Raw genomic sequence first — 21,291 nt, 5'->3', positions numbered from 1 at the left:
GAATTCCATCAATTTATGTATTGGAAACTTTTCACTATTGTAACAAACTGTGAAGTGTGCTGGGCTATGGTAAGCACAAACTATATTAATAGATGTGAATTGGGAGAGCAGAGCCAGTTGTTTCTGATAATCATCACCTGATCCTGATCTCTGTGGTGGATGGGTAGAGGAAAGGGAGGGCTGCCTTTGTCACTAGATGGGTGATGCTATAAAGGCCAAATATACAGTATATAAATTTTCTTTCTTCACTTACGAAATATTGGTGTGTATTTGTGTGTATGTAAGTGTGTTTGGGATTATATTATGTTCAGACTTTCCAAAGCTGGAGCAGGACTTAAAGCCAATAGCACAACTGAAGCAGATGCTTTTCTTTCTGAGAATGGGAAAAAAATCCAGTCCATGGAAAAGTAGCATATTCCAGGAAAATAACCTCTTGCAGGGGATGGCACTGCAGGGAGCCTGGCTTCTGCCTTTCAAAGAAAATGCAAATAAAAAAAAATGAATCAGAAGTGGTCAGGCAGCTGGGGAAGGTGGCAACTGGCCAATGAGGTCTCAATATTTACTTCTTTCCTTACTGTTTTCCTTTCTGTTGTTCTGTTTTTAGCACCCCATCATGAATTCAAAATGTTAGCTCGGGTGCCTGTGTCGGGTGCCTAAGACTCTTTGCCACCTTTATTAGGCCAACTTCATCCACTCCAGTCCAGAAATAAACTGAGACTCCCTGATTATTTAGTCTGTAGACTGTTCACTGTTTTTACTACACCTCAGCAAAAGTCTTGATGAACCAATGCAGATTGATATACTTGACTTACATTTGCATTCCAAACCATTGCCCCCAGAGTTGAGGTTTGTGTTGCTTTCATGAGGGTGGCAGCAGCAACAGGGTGGTACTTATTTGCAGAATATTTCTGGATCCCAGATTGTTCCTCTTTAGAGTGCAGACTGTCAGTTGCTCTAACAGCTGTATAACAACATGAAATAATACATGTAGCCTTCTAGCCTACAAGTACAACAGCTTGTGGAGAAGAGGGCTGTTGATTTAGCAACTGGGCTGCCCACCCAGTACCTATTCAAAATGAAATACAGTGTGTTGTGTTCCTTTCTAGGCTTTCCTGCTAAAAACAAAATTTTTAGACTCGTCTGGGTTCAGCAAAAACATGTTGTTGTTTTTCTCTTCCTGAGATGTTACCATTGCTAATTCAACCTGCTCCACACTGGCTCTCCATTAGATAATAGCACTATTTAGCTTTGCCTTTGGATGTGCATATAAATGATGCCATGGACATTTGAAATTTTTCTCCAGTGAAGGAGCTGAAGGCCTTTTCTCCCTCATTTTCTTAGTGATTATTGTTTTAGAAATTATGTTCTTAGTGCTTATGCTTTGAGAATGACCAAGGCCTGTGTGGAGAGCTTGAAGTTGAAACTGTGTTAGAAAAGGATAAAAGCATATTCCCCAACTTCCTGTTACATATGATTCCATCCACAAAGCCAGAATGATCAAAAATAAAAGTTGCCTAGAGAGCTTTTCTCCATTTGCACCAGGTGTGCTGAATCACTTCCTTTTGTACCCAGGAAGCCCAAGGGCAAAATGTGTACATTATCTCAGCAAGCACATGCTTTTAACCCCATGTCAACTAAGATAATGGTAATACTGTAATTGGATCTATGGACAGATAGGTGTTCTTAATTCACCCTGTCCTGTGCCCACTGATTCTCCACTACATATCCCCCTAAACAATTCCACCCTAGTTGGCTTTCATCCAGTTTTGAAGCCTGGCTGTGGGAAAATGATTAAACTTTCCTGGAATGTCTTCTTTGCAGGAGGATAAGCACCCTATTTACTTCACCCAGTTTTGCCTGTAAATGCTCATGTTAGCACACTAGCCTTCTTAGAGCATACTTACCTTGGTTGCTTGCCCTAGTTCCTTACTGGCCTGTTAGCTGCTACTCTGTTGCTTTGCTTCATGAAGTACCCTTTTTGCAAACCATTAGCCTAAATTAGCCACCATGTTCTCTAACACAGTGTGGACACCTGCAGCCCACTGTATCTCTCTAACTTTATTCTCTCACATTGTATTCTTCCTAACTTTGGTTGTATCCTTTACCTTGGTATTTTGAAACATCTGTCCTGGCCCAGATCTGCGTCTGGACCCTGTTTGGAATTGTTAGCCACAGGCTGGGAATCATCCTTTCAGTAATAGCATCATGAGATGAAGAAGTATTTAAGCATTTCTATTAATTTTGAGGGACAAATTGCTATGCCAATGTTTGCTGAACATTCCCTGATTATACAGGCAATTGGTTAATTGATATTAATAGTCACATGCTTGTGTTAATTACTGTAGTAATATTTAATGTCCATATTATCTAAACATTTCAAATCTCCAGACATTATGAGAGCACTTTTTTCTTGAATTGTATGTGCTGGATTTGGCAGAAGATTAGCAACAAAGTAGGCCCATTGGCATGTGCTTCATCCTTGTGGTCTAGGAGAACTGATCATACTCACATAAAATTCTCTCTCACACAACTGCTGTCTGTAACAATGCTGAGGCCTCCATCTTGAGTATTCATGGGACTGAAATCCAATACGCATCAGTGTTCTTTGTGCAAAAGCTTTTAAAAATGCTTTCCTAAATTAAACAAAAGCAGAAGGGAGAAGAGGCATACAAAGAACAGCAGAGCGCTCTTTCTGCTAAGATTGGCAGTGAAATGGTGTCCATGAAGCACAAACTCTTAATGGATGGAATCCTTGCTGCTTTGATAAGTTGAGGCGAGTGGAGGGACCAAGGCAAGGTTTTCATGCCAGCATAATTATATAAAGCGAACATAAGAGCCTGTGGTGAGTAAGATGGACTTTATGATGTCAGCTCTCCGCTAATGAGTTCCCTCCATTTTGTGGGACAGAGTGTCTTTTTGAAAACATTTGCTCTCTAACCAGCACAAAGATAATCCTGTGAAAATATGTTCTGAAGATCCCATTAAAAGGGAATGTGTGACCTGGCTTCCACAGTCAACTGCCCAGACTTATCCTGTGTTATTGTTTCCAAATGGGGACACTTAGTATTCTTATTTTTCTGAACCAGCCAGGCTAAGAATAATAGCCCCATGCAAGTAAAGAAAAACAACTTCAGTTGTTCAACAACATGGGTTCATCAAGGAGTATAAAATCTTTTTACAGCCTTGGCACATAATGAAAAAACCCTGTGAGCTATTTTACCAGCCTCATGCCAAACACCCAGAACATCTTGAGCCATTACAGATAGGCTTTCTGGAGGTTTTCTCTTGGTCTTGGCTTTTTCTATAGGCGGGGGGAGGGGAATGAGCTGATCCCTCTGGCACCCGCAGAACAGCATTTCTATTGGGTCTCACCCTGTGTGAGGATATTGCATGCTGTGCTATGAGGGCCATAGAGTATTATTTTACACACACGCACTCCACCCTTTTAAGATGCCTCCAGAACCTGAGTAAGACAACAGTTCATGGTGCTGTTGATTTGGGTATTTCATGTCCAAATACTGGTCAAAGCCTTTCCAGACTATGATATTGCTGCTAATTTCACCATCTGCCAAATATTACTGCTTGAGGGTTTGGCACTTTCAAGAGTAGTGTTCTTTCTGATGATAAAACTAGCTTGGACAGCTCTGGTTGCTTTGTATAATATTTGTATAACACTGAGTCCTGACCTGCTGACACAAACGGTCTCCTTCTGGCCCATTGTGTCAGTCACAAGCTGGATAATTTAGTCGTCATAGAGCGTATGTACCAATTTATTAAAATCTGTATCTTTTGCCTTTTGGCTGCATTATGTATATGCTTGCAGCCCTATAAGCAGCAGCACCTCTTCCAGCAGGAGGTAACAGAGCACTGACTGCAGAGGAGCAGCTGGAATACTAGCTATGGGCTGTGGGTAATCAGAAGAAAAGCTGCAACTATCTTCCAGAATGTAAACACCCTTATAGCTTAATGGACCTATTTACATTGAAGGAGACCAGGAAACGAAATTTGTTATGTTGTTCCAAATAAGCCTGTGCAGATGGTAAGCAGAACCAGACGAGCCAGTGATCTTGAGTGCAATGGATTTTCCTTTGGAAAGTGCTTGATTTTATCAGGTTGTTTACTAAACTGTCACAACAAGGCATGAAACCAAGGAACCCTTGTACATGCCGATACTGGCAATGTGTTCCTGAGAGTGGGCAGTGATGGAAACATGCCTTAGTTGGCTTCCCACTCTGAATTAAATGAGTTAAAGTGAGTCAGGTTTTTCTCATACCTCTTGAGAATGTCCTGGCACATTTGGGTAGGTGTGTGCATGGTGGGAATCAGTCTTGACCAAAACAAATGGCTTCGCTGGATACCTGCTGCATGTCTTCTACAGGCAAGTCAGGTGGGATTTTCCTATTGTCTCTAGGAAAAATAGTGCCTTATTTTATTTTATTTTGCCCAGGGCGTACTGTAAGGGAGCAACGTCTGTCCCGGGTTGGGAGGGGAGCTCTTGCTCAGGAAACTGGGAAGTTTACTACAGCAGAATTGAAAGCAGCTAAGTTGCACTCTTGTCTCCCAACTGGGAGCTAAGAACCATTGCAAAATATTCCATCCACCCCCAATCCTGTAGGCTCTGCGTGTAGATTTACAATTAAATTGGTTCTGGTTAGCAAACGAGAACAGGACAGTTAAATTGAATTTTCAGAAGAATGTTGTGAATCCTATGTGAAAAAAATAACCTCCCTCCTTGCTTTTCCTGCTCATCTTATTGCTGCAGTTCACTCTTATCCATCTCTCTCGCTAAGAATCCTTTCTGCTGGTGAAGGCACTGGTTCACATGAATGAACCTTTCCTCTTCTGTCTTACTCTTCCCTCTTGCTCATTAAAACATTAGAAGAACAGTGCTGAATAAACCCTAGGACCCATCTAGTCTCACAGAGGCCAATGAGATAGATGCTCATAGGAAGCCCATACACAAGGCATATCACTCTCCCTCTTATGATTCTCAGCAACTGGTATTTATAGGCATACTCATATCCATGAGAATGATTACCAACCTTGCAATCCTAAGGTTCCCAGATGTTGCACTTTTGAGATCTCGCTCTGGAGACGAGTGTGGTCTGAATGTTAGATGCCTTGAGGATGCATCCTCTTTGAAGCATTCCAAGAAATCTCCCTAGTTGTGTTTTGTGTTGGAGGCTGGTTTAAAGCTTTTGGTGGCAGCAGGAGAAGAGAACTAGGACTTCTTGCTTGATGGCCTTTGGAATGGGTATCACTTAGTTGTTTATGGCTCTTGCTATGCAGTGAAATGCTGCAAGTTACAGGAACTGACCCCAAACCCTCCCATTGCTTAGCACATGGGGAATGATCTGATGAAACATAAATTTTAAGCATGTCAACTACTAATCCCTTCTTCTCCAAAGTGTCAGGTTATAGAGCTGCAAGCATATACATAATGCAGCCAAAAGGGGGTTCTGGATCATGGGCTCTACTGGTCAAAACGGGAGCCTCAGTGATAGCCCACTCCTGCCAGAAACAAAGCAGGACTGTTAGAAGAAAACACATGTGGCAAAAAGGAGAGTTAGACCCTGGTGAGCCACCCCCTTATCCACTTGTGATTAGCCAAGCGGATAGTCAGTCAGTCAGGATTTTTTTAGAATTAAAAAATGATACTTTATTCTTCACTTCTCTCTTCCCTCTGTGGCCCCCTTGGAATATTTTATTTATGTTATTTTCACCTTTGGCCCCCTTGGAATATTTTGCTGCCGCCCCCCGAACCATATGGTTGGGAAACACGTATATAAAGTCTTTAAAAGGCTGTCAGCACTTGACTTCCAGTGGCTCTCCCTCTCCCGCAGGAGAGCTGTTGGCAACATTTAAAGGGCCTGTAGCCTATTCTGCAGTCACATGCTCCAGCATGGTGGTGGAGCAAAAGCAGCTGCAGCTGCTTTCTCAGAAAACACTTGCTGATTGGATGGGTCCAATATTTAGCATCAAATCTATGTAATTTATTTTCTTTAGAATTGCTGAGTGCCATGCATATATGCTCGTTGACCAGTGTTGATTGGTTGATGCTTTATTCATTTTATTTATTATTTTATCAAATTTAAATCCCACTCTACCTCCCAGAGGACCCCCAAATTTGGTGATGCAGTTCTTCAACCAACTAACCAACCAACCAACCAACCAACCAATGCTTTACAAAATGCATATAATTTAGGGCAGGCTTTCTCAACCTCAGCCCTCCAAATGTTTTTGGCCTACAATTCCCATGATCCCTAGCTAGCAGGACCAGTGGTCAGGGATGATGGGAATTGTAGTCTCAAAACATCTGGAAGGCTGAGTTTGAGGAAGCCTGATTTAGGGGAAATGCATTACATGAATATTTGAGAGAGAGAGAGAGAGAGAGAGAGAGAGAGAGAGAGAGAGAGACAGTACACACACATGCATATGCACTAGTTTGGAAGACAGCAACATAATTTCTACCAGTGCTCCTCTTTCTAACCTGAGATTTTCAGTGCAAATTAGATATTTTTTTAAAAAAGAATTTTTATTAAATATTTTCTTGGTTTACAAAAGTATGTGCATTGCCTCTTTTTTCAGGTTGTAGAGTCTTTTCTACAGATCAATTAAATTTGATGTGAGACATTAGTGTGTAGTAAAGAAAGGGGAAGAGGGGTGGGATAGTAAAATTTATATTTGTTTACTTAGTTTATGTGGAGCTTTTGTGTCTACGTCACTTGGGTAGGTTCTCTTTCTATTCATTTATTATTTTTCCTGGGCAGTGAGATAAATTAGATATCTCAACATTAATGATAAGAGCCGATTTCCTACAGAATCACACCTACAACAGGATTACAATTCTATTGGGAAATTCATGGTAGCAGGTTTTGTTACACATCAAAGCAAGTTCTGTATCTTGTGGGCAATTAATTAAGCAAATAGGACTTTTCTGGCCAAGTACAGAACTATCAGAAAAAAATCTGATAGCTTCCATTAGAATGGGAAGATTCAAGGACAATAACTATACAGGGTTCTTTTGATATACAGGGGAGTCGAACCAGACACCTTAATGCTACTGTACACACCACAAGCTCTCACCTTTTTTCATGCCTGTCTCTTCAAACACTGCCCATGTGCTCTGCATTTAAGGAGCCTAGAAGTCCCTGCCCCCCTGCCTCTATTACATGCCATGTGTGGATTAGATGGATGGTTTGGGGAGTTATTTAGTTAGAAACTGCTGTTCAGTTCTGGAATATTTGTTTGACTAAGGCGATGTTCATATTTGTATTACTTGATTTTAAAATGTGGCTTTAAGGAATACTGTAGTAGATAAAGCTCAAGATGTGTTCAGTTAAACCTGAAAATGCTTTACTCCAGGATGTTGACCTTTTGCTCCCCTCTCCGCCAAGGGCTGTCTCTCCTTGCAAGTTGCTCTGGCAGGAATCAAATTCCTTTGGGGGCTTTAGTAGCAGCTCGTTCTTTCATCTAATCAGGTTTAAACTCTGACAAGATATTTGTACAATCCCTGTCTCAAAGGGCAGGCCAATGACACCATTAACCTAATCCTCCCCTCTTGTTTTCCACTTTAATGGTACTCATAAGCTCGAAACAGGGAAAATATTTGGGCAGTAATATTTGTACAAAAGACAACAGTAATAAGAATGGCATGTTGATAGAATCTGTGCTGCGTTTCTGTTGGAGTTGGGGAAGCCATCTCATTCCTCTTCCTGTCTATTGAGAATTGCTTTGAATGTGTTTGCCACCTCTCTGAAGGACAGGCACTATGGCCCATCACTTATCATCCACTGTCTAACATAGAGGCTAAACTTTAGAAAGTGTTGCTGGGTCGTCCTGTTAAAAAATAGGCCAGGAAAGGGAAAAGACAAATGGAAAGGTATCCGAGTATAACGTATATTGTAGGAACTGGGTTAGGCAAGGATGCCCACTATTGCATTGACCATTGCTATAGCTTTTAGTATATTGGGTACCTCTTGACCATCTGTGGGGGGTTGCAGATCTGAGGTTATCCATTTCTGTTGGACAAGTGGAAACATGTAGTGGGTCAGTTGTTTTTCTTTAGAAGGGTTAACACAAGTGAGCTGATGCCAACAATGTAGTACTTGAGAAATAAGGGTTTTCTGGGCACACTGTATGCACACAAAACACAAGGATTAGAGTGGGATGCTGAACCAACTCATCACTGTAATATTGTGGCTAGGGAACTGAATTGCAAAATCTGGAGAAGTGCAAATTTCAAAGGATGTCTGTGTTTCAGTCCATGCACCGTATAGGATAATGTGGATTAGGTAAATTCTCATTTAAATGTGAACTGAATACAAATTCACCACCACCACCAGTGCCTTGTTCTAGACTTCAGATACAGCCGATATCCTACTCTACTACAGTTATACTAAATCATATGGCTGTTGGATAATGTCAACAGAGTTGCATTGAGCTGTAATATTATAGAATATAGTCCAATAATGTTTTGTTGATATTTGGGAATAACAGTCCAAAACAGGACAAAAACTGGAGGACGCATCTGATCCAGCCTCTGGGATTTGCTTTTATGACCATTTAAGTTCAATCAGATTTGATAAGAATTATACAATCACTGGGAGGAATCGTTAGGGGGGTAGATAGTATAGATATGTGTCATTTCACAAGTTATAAGACCTTTGGTGCTGGTGATCAGGTGCATAACACAAGTCTTCAGGGGCTGCTTTCATGTAGCCAGAGGCTATGACTTCAGCTCTAGGTGGGCATTTTCCTGCCATGACTGGGTTTATTCAAATGCTGCCTTGGATGTATGTGCAAAGCAACATTTCTTCTTTAACTTCCTTCTTTAAAGGCTAAGTCAGCATTTGGAGCATGGTTTTAATTAGGGATTTCAGATCGAAACATTTCCGGTTTCGTGTGTGTGTGTGTGTGTGTGTGTGTGTGTGTTTTCCTTAGGACAGTTTTCAGTTAAAATGTTTTAGAGTTTTGAAAAATACCAGATGCCCAACTCTCAGTGTGCAAAAGAAATGTAAAAAATCCACCAGTCCCTCTTGGTTCTTGGGCAGATCCACGTGTGTGATGTTGGCAGAACCACAAGAGTTGGGGGTGACAGAAAGGAGGACAACAGTTGGGATCAGGCAAGCCACAATAAGGTTTGTTTGTAATGGCATTCAGCTGCAGAGCAAGGCTACAGAGAAAAGAAAAGCACCCCAAACTATCCAGGTACAAGCTAGAATGTATTCTCATGCTGTTTTCTCAATATCAAGAATTTAAGGTGCAATTACTACTAGACCACATCCATCAGGATCTCAAGCAATGCTTCTTTGTGCAGTTCTACAGGGCTTCTCAATGCTGGAAGGATGCAGATAGCCATATTATCCAGAACACATAGATGGTACCTCAATTCAAATGTAATAAAATGTCTAGGAAACAGAGGTGGTTAAAAACTAAAAACTAACTCAGTTTGCAAATCACTTTCATACATTGTTGCAGCATGCAATAGTAAATGACCACAGACTTAACCTGCAGTGATCCTCTTTGCCAGTGATACCATTACCATCTGCCAAGCCTCCTCTAGCAGGAAGGGGAGAACACTTTCAGTGTCAGGATGGATGGAGTTAGGGCTGCTACCCAGCACCTGGGATCCTATCCAGTACTACTGCATGCCACTGCCACCATGCAGTAGCACTAGTCACCCATACAGGTGGCAATGGCGGCCTCTGCCAGCACTTTTGAATGGAACTGATTTGTCATATTGGTTTATATAGAGCCCAGATTAGGTCTACAGTTGGATCCCAAAGATGGAACCCAGCCATTGTGGGTAGGTATGAAAGCAGAGGCCAGCATAAAACCTGTGCACTCCCCTAGTAACTGATCCCAAACAAAACACCCAGCTAGACCAGTGCCTTTTTATTGATTGATTGATTGATTGATTGATCATTTGGCAACTCTGCCTGCAGCTTAGAATAATCATTCTGAAAGTGGTGAGTGGCTAAAATGATGGTGGGTGTGTTGCTGTGACTGGTCTGTGTGGAGGGAAAGGTTTTCTCAAACAGTCTACATGTTCATGTGCGTGGACCAAGTGGAGGCTGAGTCCTGTGGAAATAATACATCCATTAGATTCTTGTGGTGTCTGGAAATGCAGCTGAAAGACTAGCAGCCTCTTGCCCCCACTTGAAAAAGTGCACTGCTATGCAAGGACCAAGGAGCAGCGTTTGTTCCAGGGATAATTTTGTGGGCTCTGCCCCTTTTGTGCCTGTGTGGGCTCTTCCTGAGAGAGCTCTGTCGGGCCTTTCAGTAGTGATCTGCTCATTCAGTAATTGTTTTCCCAGTGGGCTGCAGGACTGAAGGGGAAATGGCTGATTGGATGTGCTAATTTATTGTGGCTGGTAAGCATTTTATTATGATTAAGCAAACACGCTGAAAATGTGCTCAACATTTGTATGATTGGTATCATTCCGAAGGCATTTTGTATTTTCGCCACAGGCTGCGAGTTACAGGTCCTTCTTCAGCCATGCCATTGAAGCAGCTGTCTTCCACAGTGAATGAGCTAGGATGGGGGATCTGCAGCATTTCCACTCAATTCAGATTTCAGGGCTTGCATATGGGGGTGCAAATTCCTCTCAGTGGGTAGAATCATCATGTAAACCAGAGAGATCAAATGTTTCTGAGACAGGGAAACAGCTTTCCTCACCGTATCTAAATGGTCTATTTGGGATTTTGATTCTTGTGCCTTCGGGTCATAAGGGAAGAGTTAATGCAAATAACTTTCGCTGCTACTGCACATCCCATTGTCAACATGTAGTTTTCTCAGTGATAGTGATTCTTTGGCTTGTATGCTACATTAGTGCTAATCAGAGTAGAAATTAATGGGTTTTTTCCCCCAGTCGATCTACTTTGTATGAGTAGCATGCAACCCTTAAAATTTAGACACAGGAATCTTCTTTATATAGTTTGACATTTAGCTCATTGAAGAAGGTATTTATCACCCACTGTTTCCAGACTTCACCATTATCCCACATTTCCCAGGACATTTCCCCATCACCTTCATTACCACAAAAGACAATGTTTTCTTTTAGGAGGGGAAGTTGGTCTATTGCCCAAGAGCACCAAATCCATTTTCATCACACAACCGTAGATTTGTCATTATGTGATTGAATCATACCCACAAAATAGTCACATTTTGCTCAGGACCTAGTATACTTGGACAGTGCTGCCATGTTGTTTCCTTTTCTCCACAAGTGAGCTGCAACTACCTGCCAGATCTCATTTGAGAATGCTATGTGTGAGGAGTCTTCCTTATATTCTGGAGCCCAGCACAGCAGGACCATAATATTGAGTGCCTCTAGGAATGCCAAAATACATGTAAGCTAAATATAGCAGACTACTTACATTAGTGACATGCATTCTGCTTCTCCGCTTGCCCTTTCTTGCCTTTATTTGGCAGAGCACTGCTCACATGACACATGCAATATTGGGAACCTTGTCAGGATTTATTAATATTCTTGCTACAGCCAAGCAGAATTCTTCGTATTGTGTCTCAGTGCCTTCCTTTGTGATGCTAGTTACCATCCAACAACTCAATAACTGTTCAGAGATAAGTCCCCATTTTTGTTCCTGGAATATCTAATAGCTTTTCTTGGAGGCTTGGAGTGGAGTGATCTAGCTTTAGCCTTTTAGTTTGGCACAGGGATTTAGGCTGAATGGTTGAACTGTGCAAAGCACAGCTATTCATTTGTGTTCTCAGCACTGCATTTTGCTTCTCTGCCCCCAATCATATTTACTGTAGCAATAGCCTTCTGATGAGCATGAAACTAACAGTTTGACGACAGACCCTGACTAGATGTGGGCAATGGGGGTCACAGGCAAGAAAATTGCAAGAGTGAAACATTTTGATAAAAATTGCTATCCTATGTATCCACAGGAACATATCCACTTCTCCCATTAATGAACTGATATCAATGAAGCCTGCTGTTCCTTGTAAAAATACCGTAATTCACATAATGCCTGCCTGGAAGCAGGTATGCTTTTCCCACCCAGAACCTCTCATGACCACAGGAATCCAGCAAACATTGTGCTTGTTGAGTATCTCATACCAATTGGCTGTGTACGTCACTGAAATTGTCCAGAGCAGAGTCCTGCTTTCTCTGTGGCATAATTAACAACTATGGGTGAATGGTGCACAGGCTGGGAAGAAGGCTGCATAGACCCTGATCTCTCACTATTTGCAAACTATTCTGACTATCAGCCTCACTGGTGTCAGTGTTCCAGTGTACCTTGGGGGTTCGCTTTTGTCTGTGAGGACTTCTCCTTTCAGGTGTCTCCTCTGCTTCTCTATCTCTGCATGCCTTGACTGATTATAAATCTGGAGCCTTTTCAGAAAGCAGCCACTTCTTGCCTACTTGGGAATGCTTTTAAACCATTCCAGAAACCATGTTTGTTGATAGATCAGGGTGCTCAGAGAAGAGCGGCTGATCTAAGCTGTATGAGAGCCGGCATAAACTCCAGCACGGCAGTACCAGCTGTCACTGCTTAGAAACACATAATAGATTCTGCTGCTTTTCAGACAGCAGATCTTACAGCCACATAAACCAGTCATTCTGTCATCAAAAGCCCTGGCAGCAGAGAAGTGTTCTCTCTGCAACTGCATTCCTGGGGCAGTTACAAGTGCGGAGCCAGAGGGAGGCAAGCTTTGCAATGTATTATTTCCTGAACTGGCCTCAGTAGCAGGAGGGAAAGAAAGGGGTAATTACAAGAGCTGTGGACTGCATCCCTCTGTCAGTTGTTTCATGGCTTGTCGTGGCTGGCATTCAGTTAAGATATTGGATGCCCAAAGCAGAATCAGAAACTAAGTTGTCAAAGTTCAAATAGAGTTCTGGTTCATGGCAAGATCAGCATTGGGGTGCTGGCACAAAGTGAGTGCCATGGTGTTATGGCAGATAGTCCATTTTTTCAGTAGGCCTTTCCTATTATACCCTTATATATAGGAGTAGTTAATAACATTGAGAGTTGAGATCAAGCAACTGGAATTGCAGGTGGTAGGATGTGAGCAGTTAGTATATTGCCTTGGAGCACTTCCAGCCACTATTTTCAGCTGGTTTGGAGCTCTTGTGCAACAAACCTGCTTCCTCCAAAGTCATCTTTATTGGACTTCCAAGCCACCTCCTGTTCCTGTAACCCACTTCAGAGCTGATGTCACCCTCTTGGCTCCTTCCTGGTGATTCAGAGAACTGCCATTGTTAATGTTAAATTCTGTGGCAACGGCATAATTCTTAAAGCCGAGGAAAACAAATGGAAAAAGGGAAATTATCGTATTTAGTGTCTCAGTCAATAGCGTCAACAATGTGCTTCAGAACTGCTTTTTTAACATTTAATTTAATAACACCCCTGGAAAATGTTCTCTTTCCAGAAGTTCCCAGATGCAAGTTAACCCTGGCAGAGTCGCAAGGCAGGCAGGAGTGTGTCACTGCCATCTGTGTGGAGCATGCTGACTGCATCTTCAGGGCATATAGCTTTTGGGATGAAGCCCAACAGTATTTAGCTGCATTGGCATGGATAGCAGTAGGTAGCTCACCACACTAAGAGTCAGAGAGTGTTAAAATTATGGCAATAGATTATTGCCCATCTTTGAAGAAAGTGCATAAAGAGGTTCTAGTCTCATGCACACAGACAGGCAGCTAGGACTATGTCACAATCCCATGCTTCCACTTGGCAGCAGTTCTCCAGGGTCTCAGACAGAGGACATTTTCCAGCATTTTGCAGGAAATGCTGAACATGGACCTTCTGCATGCACAGTCACAGATCTTTGGCCTTTCAATCAAGATACTTGTTGCAACCCTGATTTAAAGCAATGTTTCTAGCCCTTGCGGTTTCAGAGAAAAACATGATCACATCATGTACCCTAAGCAACATTCGCCAAGGGTCAAGAATGAATGAACAGATGCAACATCTTGAGTAGCAGGTGGCTACTACTGGAGGTGATGCACATTTTGAAGAAAATGTCTAAGAATGACACAGATTCTGTTTGTGTTCTCTATTGAGAAAAGCTACATGTTTATTTATTTTGCAGTCCATTTATAGTGTAACACCATGTTTCCTAGCAGCAACCCCTTCAAATAGTAGTGGGATGGTTGAGGAGGAAACAAAATGCCTGCTCCCCAACATAATGCACATTGCCTCCATCCCACCAGCCCACCACATTTCCTAACAGAAGGTTTGGAGAAAACCATTGGGCTGCTTAAAAGAACAGAACAAATATGTATGTAACAGGAGAAAAGAGGGTTGGGAGAGCAAACACAACAACTCCAAGTGGGCGTACAATTCAAGGTAAGTCTCTAAGTCACAACATAGGAGGGGATGGAGGCCTGTGGCTTGAGTGATCCATAGGTTAGTGACAGGTTTCTTTGTCTAGCATCAGATTGTTGGTTGGTTCGGTAACATTGGGCTGTATTCAACATAGTGCTAAGCAAATTGTTCCATAAGTGCAAGGATTTCTACTTAAACAGCGGAACGCTCCTCCCATCTCTCCTGCATGCCTCCCCCAAATCTGTTCTGGGTTTCCCCACAACCCTCTGGTATGTGTGAGGGGAGGAAAGGGTGTGGGGAGTCCCATTGTGCTAGCACTAATCTTTATGCAAGTACAATTATTTTGTTGAATACTGCTCATTATGTCTAGCTCTTCTGGATTTGCACTTGAGGTTTCCAAGCCCCTCATGGCTTGACAAGGAAAGCTCTTCTGGAGCTGTTTTTTTACCAGGAGCAGGTGACTGTACAGTTCCAGTGACTTCAATAGCTGCATGACAGGCAGAAATACAAGAGGGGCAGTTTTCCCTAGCATGCTAAAGCTTAAGCTGTTATTAAACATTAAAGGTACAAGAGGGTTTCAGGAAAAATCTCTTAAGTGAACACCATTATCTCTTTGCACTGGAGAGAAATATGTTTTTTGTCCCTGTTTTCAGCGCCTGGCATTTCTGTTATGGCTTTCATTAGATTGTTCTTGGGTTTTATTTTTGTTTGCATTCACTTTTATAGATCTGATGGCATACTGGCATGTGAACGCAATGTGTGGGCAGCTGGCTGGCTGGCTACATAAATTAAATTACAGTGTATTAAGTCTTGTTGTTCTTTTACAATGTGAATTATCTCCTGCACTCAAACCAAATGAATTGTTTCTGGCTTGGAAGAATAAATAGTATTTTTTTAGAGTTGACAATCTTCTTCTTCTTAACTGTCCCTTTCCCTGTTCACTTAAAAACAACCTGACAAGCAGGAATTATCACTATATTTTCATTCCACAAATGCTTCATTTTGCATGGCAGACTGCTCTTAACAACATGCTGGAGTAGGACCAGATACAAAAGGGAAAAGGGCTTTTGCACATTTAATAGTTGTGTAGAAAGGGGAATTTGAGCAGATGCACCTAGCATTTGAAAATTTCCTCTGGAATTCCATCTTCCCCACAACTCTTAAAGGTACAGGAGCCCTGAGCAGTTTTGAATCAGGCTGCTCTATGCATGAGCTGTAAAAAGGTCGGTGGCTTTATGAGTGGGAAACCCTAGAAATGGGCAGGTATCTTCGTCCAGGTCTTCCCATTCTATAAGTGTGTGAAATCTCATGACGCATCACTCATGTCTTTAACAAGTGGCAACAAGTGGCTTCTCTCTTAAATTTCCATGGACAACATGTTTCTTCAGTTGAAAGACTGGAAAAAAACAGTGTCTTGAACTTTTGCAAAATAGCCCCATCCTGAGCGAGATGGAAAAAAACAATTTAGCAGTTTAATTTAAGCCCTGGTAATTGAGAACATAGTGTTTCCTCTATTTCTGCTGGTACTTTGCCCGCTTTTCTGCATTCATTATGGTATATCAAAAATAGTAGTCATGAGTAAAATCCATATCCTGGAGCAAGATGCAAGCTCTAAGCAACCAACAGCGGCCATTAGGGTTGCTGGGCCCAGGTCCTGGCATCCTGTTTCCTATCACTGCATGACATGGACAGGAGAAGCCCTCTGGCAGGTGCAATATTTTTTTCTCTTTTATGCAGTGCTGCTTTTAATACTACTGGGCTGTAAGCTGTGCCTGAAACCTAACCAAACAGAAACCGGGGTTTGATATTAACAGGGTTGCCAACTGTTGAACCAGCTTTTAAGAGCAGCTTGCTATGCAGGAACTGGCAGGAGATAAACATTATCAGTTGCTCATTTCTGCAGGTCAAGTTGGTGTAAAGAGTGCCCAAACAAGCAATAATGTTTTCTTTTGATCAGTTGACAGCTCAAGGTATAAAGTTGCTGAGTATTCCCTGAAGACCGTAGCTGTACCTTCTAAATGTTTTGAAGCCCTAAGACAAGGTGCAGCTACTGAAGACCTGGCAAACATCCAGGCCCAAACCCCAGAGACAGAAGAAAAAAGAGGGGCAGTTCTGTCAGACCCTCTAGCGAGCAACTGTTTTCTAGCAAGCGCTGGTCCCTGCCTTCAGGAAAGAAATTCATTACATTCAAGGGCAAAGAATGGCCCTGCAGCTTGCACTGAGCCAGATAAATTTGTTGTATTACATCAGCAGCAGCACAGGAAAGGAGGAGTGGGAGGAGGAGAGCAGCTCTCTGTGCTGGAAACTCGCGGCTTCTCTCTGCATCTCCCTCCTGCTTTCCTTCACTACTTCTTACTTAAGAAACACAATAGTGATCGCCATGGCAACACATGCTCCCCTGGCACCTGCGCACTCACAGGTGGGATCCTCTGAGCCCTGAACGTGATTCCTGGCCCCAAGCAGGTGGGGCTTGGCCCATCAGAGATGTAGTTGCTGCTAGGATGTTTAGCACTCTGGGTGACATCTGGGTCCCACCTTTTTTGTCTCAAAAACATTGCCTCATCCTTACGCCTGCTGCTGCCAGTGGGTGCCAGCTTCCCAGAACGCGGCTGGTCTATCTGACGTAGCTATGGACCTCCGTTCCAAGGACAAAGGGCAGGATGCAGGATTCCGAGAGGAAGGAGGCTGTTCTGTGTGGGAAGTGCTGGGCTCATCTGCCAGTACCTGTTACTCCAAGGACTCTGACATTTACCAGACTTCCCTGCAGGGAAACAACACCTGATTCCACTTAAAGCTCGCAGCATCTCTCCTCCCTACTCCCACACCTCACCACAGAAAACATGGAGCTCTCCGAGAACAATAATGTAATTGGCTGGGAAAAATCTCCTCAGGATTTTCCATCAAAACCTGGAGCTGGCTCAGACAGCGCTAACACACAAACACATGCACGCTGCAGGCCCCAAGATACTCGTGAAAGCACGGGTTCCCCTAGAAAATGCGTGACCCGGACAGAATGGAGCCCAATGTAACAGGGAGTGACTGAGACCTGAGAGACAGCAGATTCCCCCAGGGGGGTGACCCAGCCTTTGGCCCCATAAAGAACAAACCGCCAGCCGTATGGGCCTATTTAGCATCCCCGACCTTTCACCTCAGAGATTCCCACCTCCTTGCCTGCTGTGCACAGGCCTCATTTACAGTATGCAATGACATCTTGGAGCTGTTTCTAATGCTAATTCCCTCCTCCCCTCCCTCCAGAGATGCACATTTAAGTTCTGTTCTTCAGCTATCTGCAAATGTCACCCAATAATGGTTTATATGCACATCTATTTCCTTGCTCGAATAAATAGTTTGGAGAGGGAAGGAGAATTACTGGTGTAGATTGGCTTGAATGAAGGCCTCTTCCATATTTGTTTATGTTCCAGTGGCTCTAGCACTGAATTTACATCTAGTAGGCCCTTGTCTGCCATCACGAGGCCATAGGCGAGTCACCGTCTTTTAGCCTCAGCTCTTCACCAATAACATGGGAATAATCGTGACTTATCCCCTAGAATTGTTATGAGAAGAAACAAGTAAATGATTGTTAACATGCTTTGGAAGTTGAACCATAGAGCAAAGCTCCCAAGAGGTCGCAACAGTGCCTTGCTTCCTGTAGGCCTGCCTGCAGCTTGGAGCCCATTCCTGATAGTAAAAGCCATCCAATTCCAAGGCCGAAAGCTATTTCTTTCCCCCAATTGCTTTTTAGTTTAATATAAAACTATTCCTTTGTAACTGTTCTCCTTCTTCAAGAAGATAGTCCAGGCTGTAAAAATGAATAATAAGGTATAACTGCTCTTCGGAGACCTGTCTGTAAAAAAACGATTCTCAGAAGCGGCTGCAGATGTATAACCTCATTAAACTGGGTCAGAGCTTCCAAGGAAAGCAGACTGCACAGAAAGGAGCCACTTGGAGATGTCTGGTGTCATTCTGTAAACCACAAGCCACCTTGGAGACAGCCTCCAGGAAGCCACAGAAAGCGATAAAGGGCTTTCTCACACAGCCAAATCCCCACACACGTCTAATATCTAGTATGATACTCCTTGTAACTAGACAAGTTTGGGCATGTTAGTGAGATGGGGGTAATCTGAATGCTGGGGGGGGGGAGTGATATCCTCACAATAGGAGAACTAACCTGGGAAATGATGGAGTGGATCCTCTTTTGCTACTGGGTAATAAAATAAAATTTAAAAATAAATATAAATAAATAACAGCTGCTGGCCATTGATAGCACACTGTAGCCTTCCCCAACCTGGGGTCTTCCAGATATTTTAGATGAGAGGTCTCATCATCCCTGACCATTGGCCAGATAGGCTGGGACTGAAGGGAATTGGGTTTCCAAAACATCTGGAGGGAATCAGGTTGGGGAAGACTGGCATAATGAACCCACCATCTGGACCATTTTGTTACTACCCTTTTCTGAGTTCCCTAGGACAAAGAACTTCAGCAACTATGGGGGTTACTCTCTGGACCTTGGAGTTCTTTGCACTTGAGTTTCAGGCTGGTTTTGTTTCTTCCCAGCCAGGTCTCTAGACAAACTCTATAATTTTGCTGACTGTTCTGGCCTCCACCTCATCTTTGCATTGAACGCACTGCGCCGGAACCCCAACAATTCCTGGAACAGCTCCAATGCCCTCAGCTTGCTGAAGTACAGTGCCAGCAAGAAGTACAACATCTCCTGGGAGTTGGGCAATGGTGAGTGAGGTTTGGAGAGGGGGATTTGGAGAAGGAGGTGGATGGGGAGGAGGTTGGAGAGAAAATAAGCACTGGGGTTACCTTCTAGGTTAGGAAGAATTCTTAAGAACAGCCCAATGGATCAGCCCAATGGCCCATCTAATCTAGCATCCTACTCTCACAGTATGCCTGTGGGAGGCCTGCAAGCTGGAAATGAAGGCAACAGCAGCGTGCCCACTTGCTATTCCCAGCAACAGGTATTCAGCGCCATAATGTCTCCAACAGTGGAGATAGAACATAGCCATCATAGCTAGTAGTTGTTGAATGACAGAAGTGGAACACTGCTGCTGGGGGTGCTCACTGCAATTGATAGCCATAGGAATCTGCAAGCAAAAAAGAGATTGCTATCTTGATGGTACAGGGAAGGAAGGAGCTTTTGTGAGAAAGAAGATTTGAAAGTTCTCAGTAAAAATAGAGGACAAATACTGCAATCCTAAAATGTCTCTCCAGGAGTCCAACTATGTTGAATATCATTTATTCTGAGGTAAGTGTGCATATGTTTGCACTGTAATGAGCTATATAGAGTCATCTTCACCAGTCCTTTCTGCATAGGGTCTCCAGGCAGGGAGAGGGGAGAGGCGGCAGGAAGGTCAACACCATGTAGGTGCATCAGTGAGATCACTGGGTTTTCTCTGCCAATGTACCCACACAGTGCCAAACTCCCCTCCCTCTTTCCTGATAAGTGGCAGTGACTCCACCTTCTCACTCATGGCTTCTACTGGGCACCATCTTCAGAGCAGTTGGGTCAGAGTTGGTAAATGCTTGTTTCTGTTTGCTTCCAGAACCAAATAACTACCGCACCCTGACAGGGCGAGCAGTAAATGGTACTCAGTTGGGCAAAGACTACATGCAGCTGAAGAGCCTGTTGCAGCTGATCCGCACCTACTCCAGAGCCAGCCTGTATGGGCCCAACATTGGGAGGCCTAGGAAGAACGTTGTGGCCCTTCTGGATGGGTGAGTGATTTGATTCATGGCCAACAATGCAGGGACCTATGAAATCTTTCTCATACCAGAGACATCAAACCCATCTCTCAGGTTTAATCACTGCACAGCAATGAAAAGCTCTTCAGAGGTGGCCTCTTTGCTCATGATGGTGCAGTAATAGAAAAATCCATGCTTACCCCGGGCATACATCCATGGAAGGCACAGTAGTTGCTCTTTGTGTCATATGAAGCAGTATACTAGCTAAACTGACAGTATGTGCCCTTGATTTCTAGCTGTCCAGAGTGCCAGGGTGCTAGGCAGACCAGGTTCTGGCATTTGAAGGTCCCTGGAGTATTCCATGACATTTTAGACTTAAGTTGGTAAAATTGTCAGGACAATCAAAGCAAAGTGTCCATGCCTCATTGTTGACCCTCCTATAAGATCTCCTTTGCCACTTCCCTTCCCTATGTTCCAGTACTATTTCACCACTTTCCTGCCAAATTCTTAAGGCATTGGCAGAAGTTTTCATTGGCTGTCCCTTTCAAACACCCAAACTTTTCCTTATTAACAGTTGCTATATAGACTCTTATTCCATCTAAAGAGGAAGAAGCCTTGAGCAACCATGACTTGTATGAGAAGGAGGACATTGCACAGATTGGCCATTGCTTCTGTACCAGCCTTTGATACAAAACTGGGACAACTGGCAAACATCCCAGAAACAATCTTAATAAACCTCAGAGCTTAGCACACAGCAACATGGTGAAAACTGACCAAGTAAAATGCAAACAAAGAAGACTCAGGTGTGCAAATATCATATCCCTGTCACTGGAGCCCCAGGTAACCTCAGTGGCTAGAAGCACTTTTTACCAGCTGTGTCTGGTGACACAGCTACAATCATTTCTGGACCAGCAGAGCTTGATCACATTAGTTCAGCTTCAATATTGGATTACTGCAATGCACTCTTTGTGGGGCTTCCCTTTCTACAGAAGCTACAGTTAGTGCAGAATGCTGCAGCACAGTTGCTGAGAGGAGTGATACCCTGTCAATATATAACACCTCTGCTCAGATATCTGCACAAGTTGCCCATTTGCTATTGGTCCAAGTTCAAGATGTTACCATTAGTATATAATAGTATATCATTAGTATATTGTTAATATATAAAACCATTAGCAGCTCGGGACCACTTTACTTAAGGGTCTGCCTTACCCCATATAAGCCCTTTTGACCAGTTTGATCTGCAGAACTAGCACTGTTGCAGATGCCACATAAGACTCATTCCACACAAGTCAGCATACATTTTGGAATTCC

At 43.1% G+C, this 21,291-nt stretch overlaps 1 protein-coding gene across 1 annotated transcript in view; it reads left to right on the top strand.

The window, feature by feature from the left end:
- The window catches only part of HPSE2 (heparanase 2 (inactive)), a 109,125-nt gene that overhangs the window by 56,155 nt on the left and 31,679 nt on the right, over window positions 1-21,291 (top strand). The window contains exons 4-5 of the mRNA XM_083505794.1: window positions 18,847-19,020; window positions 19,842-20,013. Of these exons, the coding sequence (XP_083361920.1) occupies window positions 18,847-19,020; window positions 19,842-20,013 (346 nt within the window). The remainder of the gene's footprint in view (window positions 1-18,846; window positions 19,021-19,841; window positions 20,014-21,291) is intronic.

The sequence above is a fragment of the Podarcis liolepis genome, assembly GCF_965112155.1.
Source record: "Podarcis liolepis genome assembly, chromosome: 5".
In the NCBI taxonomy this organism is placed as follows: Eukaryota; Metazoa; Chordata; class Lepidosauria; order Squamata; family Lacertidae; genus Podarcis; species Podarcis liolepis.
Note: the sequence above shows the minus strand (reverse complement) of the source record. Positions and strands in the feature narration are given on the sequence as shown.